The sequence below is a fragment of the Anabrus simplex genome, chromosome 2, assembly GCF_040414725.1.
Source record: "Anabrus simplex isolate iqAnaSimp1 chromosome 2, ASM4041472v1, whole genome shotgun sequence".
In the NCBI taxonomy this organism is placed as follows: Eukaryota; Metazoa; Arthropoda; class Insecta; order Orthoptera; family Tettigoniidae; genus Anabrus; species Anabrus simplex.
In genome coordinates, this window is record NC_090266.1 from 425,083,110 (window position 1) to 425,100,118 (window position 17,009).

The 17,009-nt window shown below is 37.0% G+C and overlaps 1 protein-coding gene across 1 annotated transcript in view; it reads right to left on the bottom strand.

The window, feature by feature from the left end:
• Positions 1-243: 243 nt before the first annotated feature.
• The window catches only part of LOC136862876 (small G protein signaling modulator 3 homolog), a 312,577-nt gene continuing 295,811 nt past the window's right edge, over positions 244-17,009 (bottom strand). The window contains exon 17 of the mRNA XM_067139149.2: positions 244-1,770. Coding sequence (XP_066995250.1) covers positions 1,578-1,770 — 193 coding nt within the window. The 3' untranslated portion in view covers positions 244-1,577. The remainder of the gene's footprint in view (positions 1,771-17,009) is intronic.

Genomic DNA, 17,009 nt, shown 5'->3' on the forward strand with positions numbered 1-17,009 from the left:
TCAAATGGCAAATATGTATTAAACAGGTGGACTTTATACAATTAAATTCTTTTAGAATTTTATCTTAGCTATTTAAAGTCAATACGGAACCAGAATGAAGTTCATTACTTGCAATGATGGTGATGTAGGTAACAACAGTAAGCTATAACTTTCTTTGGTAGGAAACAATATGCGTTAAACTCCTTATTTTACACTATCAGGTATGTGGAATGTAGAAAATGATGTACCAGTTAGAATATGTCATTCCTGTTCTTTCAATACATCTACACAAATAAACAGCTTGTTCTCTTTTGTCCTTATAGTTCTAACATAACTTGCAACATTGTCAATAATAATGAAGTATAATTACAGTTCTATTACAGTTCTATGGGCTAGTAAATAGTTAAAACATGGGAGTTCTAACAAATATTTTTATTTAATTAAATAAATAATTCATTTTAGGTACAAATGGATTCTGAAATTAAAATTATAAATGATACATGCTATCACTGTTACAAAAATGAACAGTTCTGGTTTCATTCAATAAATACACATTCATACAATCTGCAACTTGAGAAACCAACACAAGAATTAGACATAGGATACAACAGTCAAATAGAATAAAATATTTTCAGGTGAAGAAAGTTATCCAGGAGACAAAATAAAACAAAGTAAAAGATAAGAATGAAGACTTGTATAAATACAACAGCAAGAAGATAAGAGAAGATGGCTTATGAAACATGTAAGGCTGAGAAGACAAAGTCCAGAGAAGTAATTATATTTTACGATAAGGAGGAGGGGCTACTCGGTCAAGGTGGTAAAGGCGTGCTCGGTTCACCCGGTAGGACATGGGTTCGATTCCCCACCACGGAGTCGAAAACTTTAAGAAACGAGATTTCCACTTTCGGAGGTGCATATGGTTCTGAAGTTCACTCAGCCTAAACAATAAATGAATATCAGTTTAATTCCTGGGGTAAAGGTGGCCAGGTGCAGAGCTAACCACTCTACCCCATCTAGTGCCGAGGTTACGGATAGTGGATGCCTTTACCTTCACCCCTCCAACGGCCTTCATGGCCTGTATGAAGATGACTTTGACAATAAGGAGGAGGTAATTCAGCGACATCACAAAACAACATTAACATATTGCCAGAAACATGCTATCAGGAATGAGACAGTTTTGCTTAGACACCTTTCCATTTGTTACTTCTTTGGAAGCATTAGATTATACAAATACATTTCCACACTTATCTGTATTATGTCACTTTTTCTGAAAACATGGCTAAGCAGGGTTCCTGGTCATCACATACCATAACACAGGCATATTTGTACATTTGAAATCACTTAAATACTGAAGGAGTGCAACAGTCTTACAAAGGTCCTTCAAAGCACTTTCAAGTACATATGATGTATATTTACAGATAACTTCTTCATCTGCTGATTATTCAGAGGGATGGTAACCCAATCTTGGTCCAGAATTTTCTTTTCAACACTCAACATATGGTCCAGGATGTGAAACTGAAATTTGGTTTGACTGATCATAACCAACAGCCATGGTTCAGTGGAGGTTACAAGTCCCAACTGAACAATGAATCTGTATCCTAGAGATCCCAACTAAAAAGATGATGTTTAACTAGCATATCTCGTACACCATCTTTCAGAGGCTGTGACTGTTCCTTTTTGGCAGGCAGCTCCCAGTCAGGATTCAAGTTGAATGCAAACTGAGAAAGGATCCGAAGTTCACACTTGATTTGAACCCAACCAGGGCTGTAGATGAAACTCCAAGGCTGATACCTACAACAAATTAAGTGCATCCAATAAGTTAAATTCCAACAAAACTGTAATATTGATTCTATACATATAAAAAAGAAGCAGTTCAGGTTTACATTCAGCTCTTAGTTGTTTATTGGGAAATAAAGATATTCAAATTATAACAACCAGTTTTATTTCTAAATTAATCAATGATACTGTTCTGCTGGAACAAATGATTTTTAATCAGACAGCAGTGTCATGTTGAGACTTCCCAGCAAGGATAGTATTATTTTTACAAGCATTCATTTAGTGTGGATCCTTTATCTGACCACACTCCAACAATTACCTTTCCTGCTCATAACAGTTCACAACATTAATATAAGATTTAAATTACAGCACAGTCCCTTGAAGCCAACCACTTTAAAAGCATGGAAAATAGTTGTCATATACGTGTGATTTGAAGAGTGAGCATTAATTCTGTGAAACAAGGCAAACTTACCTTTATAAAAATACTTAAATGCATCAGTTTATCCTTTTCACTGACAGTTCAATCTAACTGTGCAATTCACACCCCGATCCTTTGGTTGGGAAAATGAAGCTGTGTTGATTTGAAAGAATGTTATTTCTAAATTTGATAGCTATTCACAGCTATGGTACAGAGTATTGTCAATGACGAGCAAAATCTTCTTGTTTTGATGCTGCATTTTAGCATTAAGTTACTACACTAAGAACAGAACATAACACACATCATTCATGCCTTTCTGCTCACAAACCACGTAGCACTCAAGAACAGTTCTATTTTTTCCACATAGAAAATGTCATAATTCACTGTAACCTTCAGATCTACCACTGCAACATGACCTATCAGCAATTTCTCCACATACTGCTTGAAACACTATGTTGTGATGTACTGTACACAAAATCGTCAAGCTAGGCCATAACTAGCATTTTTCTAAATCAAAATCAGAAGAGTACTGCCAAGACTTTCCTTGTAAGAAGGGTTCACTTCAAGACAGTCCTGTTGCACAAGTATGATTAAACCATTAATAAACGGCCCTATTCATATCATCATATGGTTGCCACAATTTCTTGTTAATTACTTTGGTAGAATTTTTCTTCTCTTCTTTAATTTAACATCCTTTGTTAGGCAGAATGCTCTGTATTTCTCTTTGCCACAAATTAAATAGGGTCAATGATCTGGATGTTTAGCTACTGTAAATCTAGCAATAATTTCAATTCTTCACTTTCAATGCGCAGCAAGATTTTATCCTTCTATTGAAAGAACTGATAATTTCATTACCATCCTCCTGCCAGTAGCGATGTGGGCTGCATAAATACCCAGTGGGAAGGTAAATATAAATTGGGAATTTACCTGCGTATATACCCAGGGGTCATTTAAATACCCAAAATGAGGGTATTTTCAGTTTTTGAACTCTGTACAACACTTTTTGATGTGTTGATGAAGTGTTGGAGAAAGAAGGACTGAAACACAGATATTTGATGCCTTAAATTGAAATCAGGAACAATATTGATTCCTCAAAACTAAAAAAAAGGAAAATGGACGTCAGGGTATTTTTGGGTATTTATATGTTTTGGCACTGTAACCTTGTCTTTCTTAGTTCTTAAAGTGTGTTTTTTCCTTAAACTAAAGTAAAATATTGGATAAAACCTTTTGGTCTTTTTGTGTTTAAAATTTTTAATAAATACGAAGATACTGGTAATGAGAAGGTCGAGTTTTATTACGGTACTGGAAATGAGCAGCAAAAATGTGGGAGGGAAAAGCTACTTTTGTAGTAAGAGTAGGTTATACGTATATTAACTGAAATATGTGTAGGCCTATGACAAAACTCAAAAGGTAACAAAATATATTCAATAGAAAGGACATTTAAAAAAAATGCTTAGTAAAAGTGCTTTAAGTTATTTTTTATTCAATTTTAAATATAAAAAAATATTAATATTTAAATCATACTCTAAATAATATAAATGCATGTCAGGAAGTTTTTGTAGTATGTGGGCTCTATAATGGGTGAAGATGTATGCAAGCAAGCATGTGGGTTGGCAACACTGCTCAGCTCATCCTACCCAGAATTCAAACTGACACTGTACTTCCCTCCGGCTTGGCAGTTATTTAAAGACAATAACAAAGGCAGTGTTGTCTGCAAGTATTATAATGTATACAAATATGCTAATATTAATAAAATGACCAATCATATCAGAAAATGCTTTTAATGTCCTGAAGAAATGAAGAAAATAATTTGTTCAGCCAAACACTGTAAATACAAAAGTAGGCCATTCCATTCATAAATCCAGGACAAAGAAAACACCTGAATATCTTCAACAGCAAAAGGAATTGGAAGCAGATGTGTCTTGTGAACCAGAATTATCAAATCCAGGGCCGAGTTCAAGTAGCAGCCAAATTTTTAATTTAACATCCCCGGGCAATTCGAGTACCGGTAGCCTATCTGGAAGGAGTGACCATTCCACCTTTAGTTGACCTCGACCATCATCAAGCACCAGCGGAGGAGACTTATTGAACTTTTTGGACCACATGGATAGTCAATTAGATGTAAGTAAAATAATTTTTTAAAATACTATATACTGCAGTTCAGTTACAGTATAAACATTAGGTCTGGTGACTGGTACCTATTTAACTGCAGCATATTCTTTAACATGATCAATTTGCCTAAGTAACAAATTTGGGTAATTGTTTACAATTACTGTATCACCTTCGATTTTTTCATACTTTTATATTTACTTTCTGTAATGAAAATATAAGCAAAAACAGCAAAATTAGGTTTCGCAAACGATGCTAACTGCCTGTGGAGGCAGTTGCTTCTGCGAGCGTTACACGACATTGTAGCGGTTTAGCGCTGGACAGTTCAGCAATAGGACAATAACTTCCTTATCGGACTTTCGGACATGTCGATACATGTTTGGGACACTTAATTTTGCTGTTTTTGCTTCTCTTTTTATATCAGAAAGTAAATAGTAACTTGTCTTGTAAAGGGATTGTTTACTCAAGAACACTTGTTTTGTTGTAGGCTATAATAACTATATGGCATGCCTAATATTTTTATTTTTTTTAAATATAGGAAAACCTCAACCAAAGTTTGGCGAAAGCAGTCTTCATAAGCGGAGCTCCATTATCTATGGTTGAACATCCACTGTGGTTAGAATTCTTGAAAAAACTTCATCCATCATACAAACCACCATCCAGGTACCGTCTAACTTCTTCATATCTCAAAGCTCAGTATGCAGAAACGCAAAATGAAGTCGCAAGCCAGCTAAATGACTCGAAACACTTACATTTACAGTGTGGCGGTTGGAGTATTATCAGAAATGAGTCAATAATAAACTTTGTCATCTCAAAACCAGAACTGCTTTTTGTGGAGAGTTTGTAGCAACAAAGGAAAACAGACACAATGCACCTTAATTGAGCTGAGTTGATGATCAATGTAATTGAAAGAGAAGTTTCTGGTAGTAATTGGAGATAATGCTTCCAACATGAGAGCTGCTTTGGCCTTGGTTAAGTTGAAATATCTGTCAATCATACCACTTGGTTACCTTGCTCACCTCTTGCATCTTTTATGCGAAGATATTTTAAAATGTAACACCGTGAAATCTTTCATGGCAACTGTTATTAGCATAATGAAAAGTATCAAGAATAGCCACATCCTGAAAGCATTATTTGACCGACTTCAATTGGACAAAAAGTTTGAAGACAGAATATCTTTGAAAATTCCTGGGCAGACTAGGTGGAGAAGCAACTTGTTTTGTTTACAAAGTTTACCAGCAAATAAATCTGTACTTCAAAAGCTTGCTGTTAGTGAGGAAGCTGAAATCACACCAGAAATGAAAAGGCAGCTACTTGATGATGGAGTGTTTTGGGTTCGAGTTCAAAAACTGGTGAACATTAAAGACGACGATCAATAGACAAGGTACCCAGAAAAGCCTCAGCTTATATACCCAAAGGGAAGGTTTGAGAGGATTCTGGACTAATCTGGACACACCCTCTCAATTATATTGGCAAATTCAAAATTTTACACTCAAAAACCAAGAAGAATCCTGTGATAGGCTGAAAAATAAGTACAGAAAATTAGTGATTGGTCACATTCAAAAACTGCAGAATGAGAGAGAAGTGTTGCAAACCTAGAAATATATATATATATATATATATATATATATAAAATGAAAGTTGATTTACTTGTGAAAACCTATAAACACAAAATTTCTTTCAATAACAAATAGTTCTTCCTTGCACCAGAGTGTGTGACCTTAGTTTTTGTACTGCCATCTATGGAGAAAAGTTCAAACATCTTGAAGTAAACAAACACAAGGCGAATAAATTCTGTCAGTTAGGCAACTTCACAATAACACAATTACTCAATACTTCAATGGTGACATCTTCTGATTAATGTCCCAACTTCCAGTAGTAGCAATTTCACTTTTGGGTCGATAGAGAATTTCATTAAGCCGCTTCTTTTGAATGAGCGGGGTTGAGGTGTACCTCCCGGTACAATAATAGAAACAATAATAATAATTATCACCATCATCATCATTTGGCCTCAGCTACCATGTGCAAGCATTTTATTTTGATGCCATTTGGCTACTTGCTCATCAATTTTGACGTTCCATTTTACTCTAGGCCTACTAGATGGCATAGCAAATTGAATCTCTTTTAGATGTCTAAGGCTGAGTTTTAATTAGTTTTGTCGGGTGAGCATTGAATGTGTTACCAGAGATCTTTTACAAGCCGACATCGTACGACATGGAGTGTCGTGTGGAATTTTTTTCCGCCCTCCAAAATTCCGACTACCTCTGCTGGGATTGAACACGCTATCATGGGATCCAGAGGCCGAAACTCTACCATTGGGATGTAAGCATTCACAATGAATAAGGCATGAAGTATTAGCCAATGAAAAAAGAGAACAAGTGAAGGTCTATTCTTTATTAGCTGACAGCTGATTTAAAATAGCTGCTTGTGGCCAGATAGCAAAATAAGTTACAACTGCAGTAATATACTGCATTTACATGAATATCCCTTACAATTTTTTTCTGAAATTTTACAAAGAAACACTTGGGTGCATGCATTAAATGAAATAAGATTGGTACTGCTTTGCCTCACACAATGGATCCTGTTACACTATAGCATTGTTCAACCTTGGTCTGTCTGGCGTCAGTTGTCAGTAGCACATTAGAACTTTATACTGTAATTGAAATGTGAACGACATATAAAGAATGTCTACAAGTTCTTGTGAGCTCATTCATGGCTAAGGAAAAGCCTAGGGTTATTGAAGATGCAGAGTACATTGGAAACCGTGCAGCAGGAAGAAAGCATGATGTCAGAGAAAGCTGTACTCATGACTGGTGAAAAAACAAAATGAGACTTACAAATTTATATTTTATTCAGTTTTGGAGTACATCATTAGGCAGGATTAATTTCTTGTAAATAAAAGACAAATTAAAGCCAATCTTTTTAAAAATTCTCTCCTAAAATTAGGGTGTGCATATTATTCAATGACATGAATTATTTGTATATATGCAGTAAACCACATTCTTCCTTCACAATTTAATTCACGTACAGTCGATGGCCATACATTAGATTTCAACACTGTCTCTTTGTATGACCTGTCTTTCTCGTCATAAATGCAGGGAAAAATTTCATAAATTGCAACCAGCCATTCACCAAACGACGCCATTATGCAACTAGTGCTAATAACTATGAACATATAAACAGCAATATGTTCTGATTGGCTGATATCCTATGATCCGCATAAACGCAAGCGGAGAATCTTAATGTTTAACTAATAATAATAATAATAATCGTATGGCCTCAGCTACCGTTTGCAGACATTTCGATTTGACGCCATCTGGCTGTCTGCTCGTCAATTTCGACGTTCCGGTTTACTCTGTCTGCCATCTAGCGGACCTAGAGTAAACCGGATCTCTCTTGGGCGTCCATGGCTGAGATTTTAATTAATTTTGTCGGGTAAATACCAAATGTATCACCAGAGATCTTTTACATGCCGACATCATACGACATGGAGTGTCGATTGGACTTTTTTCCGCCCTTCAAAAATCCGACTACCTCTGCCGGGTTTGAACCCGCTATCTTGGGATCCGGAGGCCGACACTCTACCACGGATCCACAGAGGCACCCAATGTTTAACTGAAAATCTGTGATACATTGTGAATGATTCCTTTATATTACATAGCACCCTGTTTCAATAGCATTATGTTTAAGTTCAATTTTCATTGTGAATAGGGCCACCCAGTTTTCAGAAATTATACTGTTGGACAATATTCTGATAAAATGCTCTCCACTATTGGAAAAATTCTTTATCAAGAGGTTGAACCTTATGGGTTGTTCCTGGAGGAATACTCGTAACTTCAATAGTCTTTTCACTGTCTTCCTGAAAGACAAAACTGTCAATATTCTTAGGATAATAGTCTAACAATAGCCCTGAATTATTTTCTGAGAATACCAAGAATGAATTTTGAATAAAGTATTGAAAATTACTCTTTCCCATTTCGTCAGATTTTGATACAGCAATTATAAGATTACAGCTTTTCACTTTTGGTCCTGATTTTCTCTGAGGTTCGTGAAGATAAATATGAAGGTGAGGAAACAGTGATTATTCACTCATACTTATCATTGGCATAAGACACTGGTTGCACTAGTAACTCCGTATGTTTTCACCATGAAATGATAACATATGGTTGGCATACATTTCTTTCCCAAAGTCTAACTGATCAACATTATGCATGCCAGTTGCATGGAATAACTGCAAGCTTGGTCTTCACATCAGCTACGAATTTCTCTGTAGCATCAGTGATTAATGGAGTCTCCTCTATATGTTTCCTCTCTGTAGCATCAGTGAATTATGAAGTCTCCTCTACATGTTTCCTTGCAATAAATTTAGTACTCTTCAAACTTCTAATTCTGTACGATTTCTTGAATCTACTTAACTAGCTTGGCAAAGCCCAGAAGTCACTGTTTGTCTCATTTACAATTCAAAGAGCCCAGTCTCATAGATCTCCATTGGTGGTACCTTGTCTCTCACATGCAGTCTGAAACCTTTCAACCTCATCAGTCTGGTTGACTGCTGAAGCAGTCAGAAGAGAGCCATGCCAGGTACCCAGTAGATTGCTATAGCAGTCACACAGGAGCAATTCCACATGGTTGGTGGACTGCTGTAGCAGTTGCGCGTAGTTCTGCTTTCCTGTGATTTGCTACAGTAGAGTGGTCAGGAAGTTCAACCTTCGAGATATCTAGCGGTTGTCTTGCGAGTCTGTGCTTAACAGTAGAGTCACCAGATGTCAGGGGCAGTAAGTTAGAAGGTAAGAGTTCATGTGACTTTCACGCTCATCACTTGCCGCATAACTGCTGTTCAATGCCAACATATTAGAGCTTCTATAGATAGCTTCAAACATTCTGGTATCATATTTCATAATGCAGGAGAAACTTTATACTGCAGAAGAAGCTCTTATCCTCATATCAAGTAGTGACTTTGAAAAAAAAAATGATGAAGAAAGGAAAGATTTAACTCTGCCAGTGTTATGTCCAAAGCCACGGATCTAAAAGGAGGTACAGTATAAAGATAAAGTATAGATTTAAAAAATCAACCTGTAATGACTTAACAACCTGAACAAACACGAGCAAGAGAGCTGAGAGCAGAAAATATCCTGTACAGCAGACAGGGCCAGCCACCCTAGGTACTCATCCACAAGTCCACATTTCCGCTCTCACTTTCCCGGAATGAAAAAGTTAAACTTTTCCGAGTTTCACTTTGATGCATGTTTCTTTCTTCATGTAATTCTTTCTTCCATTTGTACAATTCATTTTCTGATTTTACAAACTGGAATCGGTTTTGCACACTGCTTAACTTTAAGATTATTCTCCCACCTTCATTTAAGCAAAATTTCACAGCTTTTTTCCTAGTCACTGAAAGCTATGTTAGGAAATGTTTTCTTCTTCCTTGGGCTTGAAAGGTGTTCTTGTTCCAGACTCATATCAGCACAACTTTCTTCACTCAACTAATGCATTGCTACAGCATTAGTGTCGTTTCTTATATTTCTGTAGTTTCTATTGAAATGTTTAAATGATTGTTAAGAAATTAACTAGCAAATCACACATATGAAAGACTTATGGAGAATATGATGATTTTGGTTTCATATAACATTTTTTACATTTTTCCCTCTGCAAGACTCAACATGTTAATAGGATTCCACATTATTGTAAAGAATAGAACACTACAACCAGTGCTAACATACAAAATCTATTTGCAGGACTATATAAAAAAAGTTTAATGAAGAAATACAGTTACCCTAAAATGAACTAGTGGGTCCACGTTGGACCCGTGCAGTCAAGACAAGGCCATGAAAGCAGTCATTCATCTGCTCTGGCAGGGGTTGATATAATTTCTCCACAGCTTACCAGCCCAGAATGTTGGCCTTTCCAGCAATTTCTTAAAAATATCACCAGTACATAGTAATAGCTAAAACTGTAATAATGCATTTTATTTAAAATACCCTTGCAGTGAGAAAAATATCAGGGTAGGTTTCGACATGTTGGATCTGACCATTTCACCCTGATATAGGGTTCCCTGTATAATGTATAACAGTATAAGAGGCAGTGAGTGAGGCTCATTTTAAAAATACTGCACCCTTTTATATAGTGGTGAGTCCATTTCTCTTATAATTTTGATGAAATGTTAATGTACTGTACAAACTATATCCACTCCTACAGCTGTCATTGGAGAGTTGCACACCTGCTGGGTCCAAGAGGCCATTTTCTATTGAAAAAAGGTGGATATTATATCATAGAAGGCATGATAGGTTAGGACCAACGTAGGGGTGTTTTTACAAAACTCATAAACAAAAACCTTTTCAGGAGAGCTGTTTCTTAAATTCACCCATACAATGATGAATTTTTAAAAATAGTACATATGTTATAGTGGAAGTGGTTGGTTAGGGAAGGTTTACCTTCCCTAGTGCATGTATACCATCACTAAAATGATCAGTGTGAAAGCTTACCATAAAATGAATAAAACACATTCACTAGTGAAGGTGTACCATCACTGGCTCTGGTTAGTGGATGTGTACAGTAGCAGATTATTAATGGTGAGAGTTTAATTTGGTCGTGAATTTTTACCGACTATGAATGTGATTCAAACAATAAGACATATATTTGTCCTCTAACATGAGCTCCTATTAGCATCCAACAAAGGTACCAGGCAACGGCATGAATGTAATAATTGTCGTCAGTTGGTTATTGTTATGTTACACACCAGTGCAGTTATGGTTGAATCAGTGAAATTCTATGAACATCCTAGAGTGGAACGGGGAAACCCCAATTATAATTGTGTCTTCATGGGCAGAAAAAGGTACGAGTCACTTATCAGCAAGGTTAAATCACTAACATTTGGACGAAAGAGGGACGGCAATGACTACAAGTTTTTGAAGAGATATGAAGTGCTCGAGGTGATTGAGATAACAAAACTAATACAACCTGTTACTGAAGAAGATAAGATAAAGTACCATGTTTATGATGAAGAACTGTATGATATTCTGTATGATGCTCATGTAACGACTAGCCACAGTGGATGCGACCGAATGATAAAATGCTTGAAGTCAAAGTACCACAATATAAAATACAGAGATGTCCAGATTTATCTTAGCTTATGTCAGAGGAAAGGAATAGTAGTGAAGCCTATGCTGTTCAAAAAGTTAAATTTCAGATATCAAGTTGATCTCACTGACTTCTAATCGCAATCAGATGGAGACTATAAATTCATAATGGTTTATCAGGACCATCTCATTAAATTCGTTGTTCTCAGGCCACTGAAGTCCGAAAAAGCTGAGGAGCTATCCGATAACATTGTTGACATTTTTATGTTGTTAGGTGCTACCTCAGTGTTGCTGTCAGATAATGCTCGAGAGTTCATTAACAAAATAATGAGCAGCTTAACTGAAGCATGGCCCAATTTTAACATTGTGCACAGTAAACTTAGACACAGCCAGAGCCAAGGCAGCATACAGCAAGAAAATCAAGACATAGAAAATGTGCCAACTATATGGATGCAGGAGCAAGGAGCGCAACACCGCGGAGTGGACCTGTGCAGTATATTTTGGAATTAAAAAGTCCCCGTACGAAGCGATTTTTGAATGCACTCCTAAACAGGGTTTGTCTTCATCAACTTTACCCCCCTGAAGCATCGGCAAACGTTCTCTCTGAGGACGACCTTCAAAATATAATAAATCGAGTGAGTGTTAGCGGTGAGAAAAGGACTGAAACATTGCAGGATAATGATCATAGCAAATCTCCAGTGCAAGAGGATAACATACCAACATGAACAGAGGTTGAGAACAGAGAGCAAGAATGTGTTCCAGCAATAATGAATACGGCCTGACTAATTTAGACTTCATGTCCACTTCATGACCGTATCAATGAGTTAAATCAACTTATTAGATTGAAATACCACCTACCCACCTAATTGATACTTTATTACATGCCTTTGGCAAAATTATAAAAGGAGTTTCGCAATAAGATATCAGGAGCATGTTAATGCAGAGAAGTAGAGGAGGTTCTCTGCTATGGGAGCTCATATGAAAGAGGCAGATCATAAATTTACTAATATCAAACAGGATCTTCAAATCATTAGCAGGATCAATAAAGGAAGCCTCATGAACAATCTAGAGAGCATCCACATTCTTCTCAATAAACTAGAAAACAAAGACCAGAATTTAAATGAAATGAATGAGCAAAAAAAAAACCCTATACGAGCAAATACGTAAATGCATGGAATGGGTAAACAGGAAACACATAAATTTAATAAGTAGAATGCTCAAATACGACGTCACAGAATCACAGCTAGAACCCGCTCCCCCCTCACGAGATGCAATAGATGACGAAACAACATTGCCTCCCCTTTCTCCGCCAAACCATACGAATAAACAGGCCGTGACAGGCCATAACATTCTGATGCATTTTTGCCACGGGCAACTTCAATTCTAATCCACGAACGCTGATCACCTTCTAAAAACATACACCCTTCACTTCATAAGCAATAAACTTCATGACAGTCCGTATTGAAGAGCAATTACAAATGTGAAAGCAAGAGCTGTTCAATACTCATTTAATGTAACAATAATTACATAGATTCGGGACTAGTTTCAGTCTCTCTAAAAACCATCTTCAGCCAAAATTATGTTATGCAATCCCTATTTTCAATAGAAAGAAATCAAGTAAACATAACCCCCTTTTCCACAATGTTTTCAAATCTCCCCTCCAGCAATCACCCACCATTCCACACCCCTCAACCCCACCTTAGTCAGTATCATGCCTTACCCTCCCCGTCCTCACATCAACCCAGTTCCATCCCGTCATGTCAGTGTGATCTAAAACTTGACACCATTTGCACGGTTTCTTTAATTGTTGGAACAGTTCACGTTGTTTGAGAAGACGGTTATTTTAACATTCTGCAGACTGTTATTCATTTGTGTAATATTAATACTTAATTAAAATTCGTGTCTACAATATTTTAAAAACATATTCTTCCAATTTTAATAATTAATTTTGTGTGGCTATTTCTAGCCGTGTGCAGCCCTTGTAAGGCAGACCCTCTGATGAGGGTGGGTGGCATCTGCCATGTGTGGAGAACTGCGTGTTATTGTGGTGGAGGATGATGTTATATGTGGTGTGTGAGTTGCAGGGATGTTGGAGACAGCACAAACACCCAGCCCCCGGGCCACTGGAATTAACCAATGAAGGTTAAAATCCCCAACCTGGTCGGGAATCGAACCCGGGACCCTCTGAACCGAAGGCCAGTACGCTGACCATTCAGCCAAAGAGTCGGACATATTCTTCCAATTAAATATTTTAGAAAACGTCTTTAAATGTCTGTGGTGAGGCACTTCTATAAGAACACTGAATGGTTGAATCTTGTATAGAGTAAAAGTTGGTGTGTATTACAGTCCTCAGGTGTTTATTGATTGTATGATATGTTGAAAATCTTCTATAAGAACACTGAATGGTTGAATCTTGTATAGAGTAAAAGTTGGTGTGTATTACAGTCCTCAGGTGTTTATTGATTGTATGATATGTTGAAAATCTTCTATAAGAACACTGAATGGTTGAATCTTTTATACAGTAAAAGTTGGTGTGTATTACAGTCCTCAGGTGTTTATTGATTGCATGATATGTTGAAAATCTTCCTTAGAAGCTCCATTTAAACTGTACTAGAAGGCTGTGAAAAGCTGTTTGATTTACTGTTGTCCTAAGGTAGCTTCACTGTTGTATTGTGTGAAGTGACGGTCTTGTAATTGGGCAGCTTACCTCACGATCTGCAACCAGCAGAGGATATGTAAACTTGTTAAAATGTTTCATCAAACATATAGTTATTCTAACCTTTGATAGTGACAGTCACAAAGGTCTCTCAACAGACAATCCTACCAGCTGCACTGTGCCACACTGGTTAAGTTATACAGTATTTTATTGGAAGGGTCCACCTATTCAATACCATTAGATTGTACAGTATATTGTCTTATAACACTGGGACTAGTTTTGACCCCAAATATATTGGGACATCTTCAGCCATGCTCCAATTGGAAGACATAAGCACACATATAACCAATAATAATTTAAACACTCTGGTATGACACAATTTACAGTCTTAATTTAAAACATTGATGAGGTCCGAACAACATATCCAAACTTGAAACTAAATAACACATCAAAACTGCTGTGGTTGATGCCAAACTATTTCGTGATTTCAAATTTAATTTGTATTGCGGAAGGGAAAGGAAATGAAAAGTTTATATGTCTTAACTCACGTCTTTCTAGAATGGTGTCTTTATTCCCCGTTACCTTGAGGATGTGTCTGTGTACTCGACCTGGTGTAATAGGATTATGTGACGAGAATGTGTTACTGTACAGAATTGTTACACGATGGAACAAGGCGTTTCGTGTGGGTCAGAATGAGACTGTGAATATGCATCGCATAGATCAGTTGTCCATTTCTCAAAGTCAGATTAACATCGTGAGTTGTTTCGTTTCCGTAGACCATCGATGGACTGTCCGTGAATTCGTAGAGGTTGGTCTCAGTCAAACGGTGTGGCACATACTGGCGAAATGTCTTAACATAACGAAAATTGCATCCAGTTGGCTTCCAAATCAACTCACCAACGTATAGAAATGGCACCAGTATGCACTGGCTGGCATCCATCTGGACAGATACCACAGATAGGACGTGGGCATAAGCCTACGAGCCTGAATTAAAGCGTCAATGGAACGAATGGTGTCACCCAGGTTTGCCACGTCCACAGAAATTCAGGCAGGAACCCAGTTGGATGAAGCTTACGCTGATTGTAGCATACGAATACGAAAGTGTTATTCTTATGCATGCTGTGCCTGAAGGACGAACCGCCAACAGTGGCTACTATTGCCGATATCTGGAGTGATACCTGTGCCCGGCTATACAGCGCGAACGTCCACATTTATGGTGAGACGATCGCACTATCGTGTCGCAAGACAATGCACGTTGACATGTTGCAAACAATGTCAAGCTCTTATTGCAACGGTGGCATTGGAAGGTCTTCGAACACTCTCCGTACTCACCAAACACAAGTTTTTTTTTTTTTTTTTTTTTACTTGCTATACGTCGCACCGACACAGACAGGTCTTATGGTGACGACGGGATAGGAAAGGCCTAGGAAAATGGAAAACCACAGGAAACCATCTTCAGGGATGCCAACAGTGGGGTTTGAACCCACTATCTCCAGGATGCAAGTTCACAGCTGCGTGCCCCTAACTGCTCTTTTCGTAATAACAACAATAAGACAGCAATCAGCTTCAGGGATCCTGCAATAAACAGATTTCAAGAGACTCATTTCTATGAAAATAAATCAAACGACAACATTCACCTTGGAAAAGAGCAGCTGAAGAGAACAGTTTTTAAATAAAAACGGAACATCGACAAGAAATAAATCTTTTTCAAAAACATTTTTAATAATAAACAACTAAGAAACATACACATCACAGTGAACAAAAGTGTTGGAAATGTTTTTAAAAAAACATCTGTTCAAGTGAATAGAAATTATTTAAAAATAGGTTAGAATATAAGTAGATCCATTTCCCTTCACATTTCGCTACCCCACTCAACCCTCCTCAAAGATTTTAATTATTTTTATCTTTTTGAAATTCAAATAGTTTTTAAGCAAAACACGATACTTTTTATGATATTTTTTGAGAAGATGAAAAATTCTTTGTAATTTTACCTATGCATTGTAACATAGCTGAAGATGTTCAGAAAGAATGAAACATGTACTATAAATAATTCGCTTAAAGCAAATATAAGTATCAAAAAGGTGAAAATTTACTTTTATTGATTTAATTTAAATAAGATTTGATACGGGAAATGAAGCTGATTTCTTGCAATAAGTGGTATGTTCCGAGCTGTCAGTGGAAAGATGGCGTGGAATGACATTAGTAGACAAATAAGTTTGAGTGGTGTCTTTAATATGAAGATAAAGTTGGAATTCAAGAGGACAAATTGGGGCAAATATTTGTTTATAGGAAGGGGAGTTAGAGATTGGAATAACTTACCAAAGGAGGTGTTCAATAAATTTCCGATTTCTCTTCAATCATTTAAGAAAAGGTTAGGGAAAAAAAAGATAGGGAATCTGCCACCTGGGCGACTACCCTAAATGCAGATCACTAGTGATCTGCCTCTTGGCCTGTCAGCTCGACATACTGTTCGACAAATAGTCTAGAAATATCAACTTCTGGAAATGTTCTTGCAACACTCTAAATGGAACACATGCGAGATACGCCGAAATGTAATTCCTATCTTCAAGAGCTTATCTTCCTATACAGAGGTGGATGCTTTTTGCACTATCCAAAGGTACAATTTCCATCATTCTCCTGTGGACAAGAAGGTGGTGGTTCTTTTTCTCTTTTCTTCTTCTTCTTCCAGAGAGCTCCTAGATTGGGCTGTTGATCAATGACATCCGTCCAATTCTCGCACCAAAGTAGATGCGCGTCGCTTTGAGGTACTCCTTAGATTTTTGTTCTGATCCACTCTGATGCTTCATATAGGCTATTATTATGATGGGCTTGCCACACTCACAGGCACCGAGTCTTCCATTATCAGCCAATATTGTATTTGTAAAATGGATACTGTACAGCGCTTTCGATGATAACAACATTATACTTTCCCAACCTTGAAGTAGGATGGGTTCCTCCTGAGTATGAAGCATTTTATAATTTAAGCAAATAACAC